The following is a 6,399-nucleotide window of genomic DNA, read 5'->3' on the forward strand; positions in this document are numbered from 1 at the left end:
CTTGTTGTTTGTCTTTTCTCCGATCACAAATGCAGACATTGTTTTATGTTTACGCGGCGCGATGCAACGCAACGCGTTAAAAGACAGTGTAAGTCATTATAATCCGTAATTATGTCCCCACTGGATGCAACAAATGCCTCATTTATAATGGGTTGTAATGTTTTTGTCTCGTCGCTCCGGCCAGGACAAGGCATCACAGTATGGTAAGGGGCATAACATTTCCGTCACACGCTTGAGGTATTCGGCCAATCACAACGCACTGGATAGCTGGCCAATCAGAGCACACCTTGCTTTTCAGACCGATGAGCTTTGTAAAAATCTACGCGTTTCAGAAAGGCGGGGCATAGAGGAGAAACAATAATGTACAGTATGTGGAAAATAATGTGTTTTTTGAACCTTAAACCGCATAAACACATTGCATTACACCAAATACACAAAATAATGTTCTTTTTAGCAACATCATATGACCCCTTTAAAAGTCTGGGGTAAGTAAGATTTTTAAGTATTTTTTTAAAGAATTACTACTTCTATTCAGTAGTTAAGTCAGAGACAGTATGGACATTTCAAAATCATTAAAATATATTAATTATCTCAAATCATTGACTGGTAGTGTACATTTGATCAGTTTATGCATTCCCTAGGAATTAAACCCATGTGGTTACATTGCTAGCACCATGCTCTACCACTTGAGCTACAAGAATTGCATCAAAAAACTGTCTATTCTAATCATGTGACTTGATCATATTTATGATATCATGGTTACAGTTTACAAAAAAAACCAATAAGCATTGAGCAGAGATACAAAAATAATGGGGATAGCATAGCTCAGATGATTTGGTCTGGCAAGAATATGATGCAAATTAAGATTATGTTAAAATCTCAGACTTCTGCATCTGCTTACTTTGGCATCTAGATCTCTTCTAAAACAAGTGGAGACATGATAAAAAAAAAAAATCTGTCTGAGAAACAGAAGACATCTCAAATTGTTATTAATTTAATCTCAGTGTGGTCTAGGATATGCAACTGAAATATGACATATGAAATACATATCATGGTGCTTCTTTTCTATGGGTACTGCATATTGCAGTATAGCGTGTGATTTCCGCCCACTATTAGAGCTACAACAAAAACTAAGAGCTTTCAGTCACATGATCAGTGGATCTTTATTTAGAGCACTCCTGTCTGTATAGCTCTCTCTTTCTCTCTCTCCAGCTCTTTAATTTGAGCGTGTGCAGTAACAGCCGTACAATCAATTGCTGAGATTCATTTCTTTTATCTGCAGCATGCAGGACATTATAAAAGACACATGAATTAGAGCTCACACATTAACACCAACTGGCTCTTACCCCCTCTGTGGTTCCTGTGATAACGTGAAGCCCATCATATGTGGATTTGATGTACATCCCCTTAAGATATAAAAGACACAGGATGAAATTAATAGGCTATCATGAATAATCTCCTCATCTATTCCTCTTTCTGTCTCATGCAGAATAACACTTCAAATGCTTTTAGTCTATTCATGTGTATATAGAGATGTGAAATTACTTTTAATAAAATAGATTTTTGAACACACGCATGCACACACACACACACACACACACACACATTTGCTCATTAGGACAAAGACCAATGTTGAGGAAGTTACATTGAAACTGTTTGGCAAGATATACAAGCTGCTCATAAGTTACAATTAGTTAAGCTACAGTCAAGCTTCACTGCTAACAAAAGGTTACCATTACATATTCATTCAAAAGTTTGGGGTTATTAAGAATTTTCATATGCATAAGTATTTTCAAGATCTCATATGCTCACCAAGGATGCATTAATACATATTTTAATTATATATATATATATATATATATATATATGGGCGACAGTTGGGGACAAATTGTTAGTCATGTAATCCCAAGGGCTAAATACCCTCAACGTGTTTTTGCAGCATTGAGCAATGTAACCAATCACAGACCTATAACATCAGAAAAGCAGCATGCACATTTCTAGTAAAAATGAAAGGCCACTTTCTAGTCCACAGTTTACTAAACGGTGGCAACCGCTTTAAGTTATTCTTGACTGTGTTGGATTGACTGCTTTGATGCATTGCAATACGGTAGGGCATTGTTTTGATGCTTACATCAGAAAAAAAATCTTTTGTTTTGGCAAGCTGAATTTTCAGGAGCCATTACTCCTGGCTTCAGTGTCACATGGTCCTTCAGAAATTATTCTAATATGTTGATTTGTTGAAAACATAATTCATAGCACTAGAAAGTTCTAAAAAAAAACATTTATTTGAAATCGAAATCTTTGGAAAATTATACGTCTTAACTGTTACTTCTGATCAATTTGATGCATGCTTGCTTAATAAAAATATGAATTTATTTATAATAAATTTTACTAAGACCAACCTTTTGAATGGAAGATTATACTGTATATTAGTTACTCGTAGTTATATATCTTATATTAAATAATTAATAGCATTTAATATATTAATAAATCATCAGATACTACTTATCAGAACTCATTTATTTTTACAGTCGGGCAGATATATTTACACTAGATTTTTTAGTTTCACAATCATCTGTACCACAATATAATTGTGTGTGATCTTACCAGACCCTCTGTAGGTTTAATATTAGCCAGTTGAACCACCTCCAGATGTGCCGACTGGGAGACCAGGGGGTCTGACGACAGTGAGATGATGTGATCACATACTCCAGACAATGTCTTACACTTGAGAGAGAGAAAAAAAGAGGGAGAAAGCATATCAATTATTTTCTGCACAGATATGCTACACTGGGTGAACATTTATTAGATTTAACTCAGCATCGTAGATATGATCAAATTTAGGTTTAATGTCCCGTGACCACAGAATGCATCTTTAGCTGAAGTCAATACTCCGCTTTTGTAGGGCACAGTTTTAATAAACAGGTGCAGTTCTGAAGCCATTTCCATTGGGAAGGACTTTGTTATGCCTAAAAAGACTAGGACTAAAGCTATGGGTTGGTCAGGTATGGTGATAATTTGTTTTGGAAAATGTGCTGTATTAATTGTCAGGAAGTTGAGTTTCATCCTGCTTTAGAAGAGTTCATTTTTTCAAGTCATATCTTTTTTCTCTTCCCCATGTGTTTATCAGTCTTCCCTGTACACTCACCCCTTTTCGTTCATTATCTCAACAGCGTTATATCAAACTCTCAGCTATTATGATCAGATTTCACGTGTCTGGGATATTGGTGGAGTTCACTCAAGGTGAAGGAGGTGGGAATCGATGTCGTTTCATTTCCTGTTAACCACTGCACTATTCCTCTGCTCTCCACTTTTCTCTCAACAAGCTTTTTACTGGCATGACTGTAAAGTAAATTACAAAACTGCTGAGACGTTCAAGAAACTTTTCAAATATAGTAAGCAAGAAGCAAACAGTGTTAAAAAAACTACAATACATAATTGGAAGGAAATATACAGTATCTATCTAATCACAACACAAAACACCTATCTATCTATCTATCTATCTATCTATCTATCTATCTATCCATCCGTCCGTCTATCTGTCTGTCTGTACATAGAAAACATTACCACATAGCTATATCTATGTACAGCAGCAACACTATTGTCATGCTTGCCATTTTTCACTTAGCTACTGGATTTGCAAAACATGCACCTGGATTTCTCTGCCTAGTATGACTGCAATTATATTGCGATTTGTATTTGCTTTTTCGGGTTCTGTAGCACTTCACTTTGTTTTATGGTTTCATCTCTCTCTCTCTGCTTCTACTTTCATCTGGTGTCATTGGTGTGTTTGTTTCTCCTCCTACAGTCAGTAGCTGAGGTGGGGTGGTGCTGGGGAATGAAATCTGCTGCTAGCAGGCGCAATGTGTAGGTATTTATAGCTGTGGGACTCAGTGAGAATGACAGCTGTGCCCAGCCCAGCAGTCTGTGGCGACAACAGGACCTGCCACACATGAGACGGGAATCTCACAAAGAGCCTAGCTGTGGCTCTCCTGTGAATGCAAAGGGAACTTCACCTCAGGGCTTGAACTAGTAAAATACATGTTCACAAAATGGTTACCGGGGAACTGTAAAATAAAAATAAAAAAACACTGAGATGAGGAATCATGTCTTTTACATGAAATAAAAGCAACTATTAAAATTGACTTCAATGTTGTATTCAAAGGCTGAGATCACTGCAAAATAAATAAATAAATAAAAAGTTGTGATCAAAATGTAGATGCATTCATTTGAATCATGTATTTTAAATTATTAGTCAAAAAGAAGTCCCTCAACTAGAAGTCTGTTTGAGAGTTATACTTTAAATAATATGTGGAAACAATATAATATAATAATATATAATCAGGCCTTAAATGGTTCTTATCTTGAAAAAAACTACTAGTTTAAAAGCACCAAACTTAGACGCATAAATGTACAACACAGAATGCATCAACAATGTAAAGGTCTATTTCACTATAAAAAAGGACAAGGAAGATTCTTTGGGGCCTAAAATGCTAACTCGAATAAATCAAACATTTAAAGCATCTATTCACATCACTGTGTGGTTATAAAATTAGTCATCAGGAGTTTACATTTTATTAATTATTTGGTTTGGAAAAGTTTATGTATTAATTGGCAGGGAGTTGGTTGTATATAATATAATATAATAAGTTGGTTGTAAAGAGGTATATTATATATTATATATTATATTATATTATATTATATTATATTATATTATATTATATTATATTATATTATATTATATTATATTATATTATATTATATTATATTATATTATATTATATTATATTATATTATATTATATTATATTATATTATATTATATTATATTATATTATAAAATATTATATTATATTATATTATAAAACTATTAGATGAACAGCACTTACAGTAACTGAAGCCTTAATTTACAACTAACTTGTAAGGGTGATATAGTGCAATCTAAAAATAGATTTATTTTTACTGCAAAAAAGATCAAGGAAGATTCTATGGGGCCAAAAATGCAGGCACTACTGAATGATGACTCAAAAGAATCTGTTTGGTAAATGGTTCATTGAAAATGAACATTTACAGTGTCTATTCACATCACTGTGTGGTCATAAAATCAGTCAGGAGTTTAAATTTTGTCTAACACACAGAAATAACAGGCAGAGAGAGAGTACGTGTACGAGCATCCTCACGGTACTTCCTGTAAATGAAGAAATAAGGGCAGAGCTCACAGGAGAAACATTAGAGCTCATTATCAGCCTCATATTGCAGAGTAAACCAGAAGAGAAACACTTACCACATGGAGGATCTTATTTTCGGTTTCATAGACGGTGCAGTCCTGCGAAGAGGAAAGAGTAAGATATTACTGCCATTTTAAACAGTTTAGGCCTCTCACGTACACACTCACCCACACAGAGCGCTTGAGAAAACATTTACTGAGCAAAGTATCTCTGCAGATGGGATAATCTACCAAACAGCTGGGTCACTGTGTTCAGAAATGTCTCTCTCTCTCAGATGCTGATCTAATATAGGAAGGTTGAACAGAGGAGAGCCCCGGGCTCAGTTTAACTTTCAGGCTCTGATGGAGACATTTCAAGGAGCTCCTGAGGTTCTTGCTGGGAGCTGGGACTGCTGTGAAAGTTCAAACCTGCAGTGTGACTGTGTTTGTGCAGGTGTCATATACAATAAGATATATACAAGCGGAAAAACGTGAAGGAAACTTCTGCAGTTATTTGCGTGTCCATTGGTCATAAACATCAATTTTATCAAGTACATTGATTATTATTAACTATTGTAATCTGACGCTGGAAGTGTCTCCATTGGAAATTCGTTGGGCAGTAAAACAATTGTAAATTTTAAACAAAATTTTTATTTCCAATGAAAATATATCCATTTATATAAAAAACTACTCTGAATTGGGTATTTTAGAATAATGATACTGAATTTTTTTTAGATTATTTCTATTTCAAATTAATGATGTTCTTTAGAAATTTCTATTATAATTCATTGCGTTTTGCACAAAATATTAAGGAGCACAACTATTTTCAACATTGTTGATAAGAAATACTTATTGAGCGGCAAATCAGCATATTAGAATGATTTCTGAAGGATCATGTGACATTGAAGACTGGAGTAATGGCTATTGAAAATTCAACTTTGCCATCAAATAAATAAATTACATTATAAAATAGAAAACAAGTTCTTTTAAATAGTAAAAATATTTAAGAATATTACTGCTACTGCTACTGTAAATGTACGTAATGTTAGTTACGGCTACAACTGCATATAAATATGAATATATTATAAATATAAACATATATATATATATATCTTTTAAATATTTAAGAATATTACTGCTACTGCTACTGTAAATGTACGTAATGTTAGTTACGGCTACAACGGCTACAACTGC

The 6,399-nt window shown here is 34.1% G+C and overlaps 1 protein-coding gene across 2 annotated transcripts in view; it reads right to left on the minus strand.

Annotated features, from left to right (window-relative positions):
- LOC107705276 (connector enhancer of kinase suppressor of ras 2-like) overlaps positions 1 to 6,399 on the minus strand; it is a 124,430-nt gene that overhangs the window by 60,318 nt on the left and 57,713 nt on the right. For both annotated transcript variants that reach the window (XM_016508505.1, XM_016508507.1), the window contains exons 5-7: positions 5,284 to 5,325; positions 2,608 to 2,727; positions 1,347 to 1,406 (exon numbers count right to left, since the gene is read on the minus strand). In XM_016508505.1, coding sequence (XP_016363991.1) covers positions 1,347 to 1,406; positions 2,608 to 2,727; positions 5,284 to 5,325 — 222 coding nt within the window. The remainder of the gene's footprint in view (positions 1 to 1,346; positions 1,407 to 2,607; positions 2,728 to 5,283; positions 5,326 to 6,399) is intronic.

This window comes from Sinocyclocheilus rhinocerous, unplaced genomic scaffold (assembly GCF_001515625.1).
Source record: "Sinocyclocheilus rhinocerous isolate Xijiao unplaced genomic scaffold, SAMN03320098_v1.1 scaffold594, whole genome shotgun sequence".
Lineage (NCBI taxonomy): Eukaryota > Metazoa > Chordata > Actinopteri > Cypriniformes > Cyprinidae > Sinocyclocheilus > Sinocyclocheilus rhinocerous.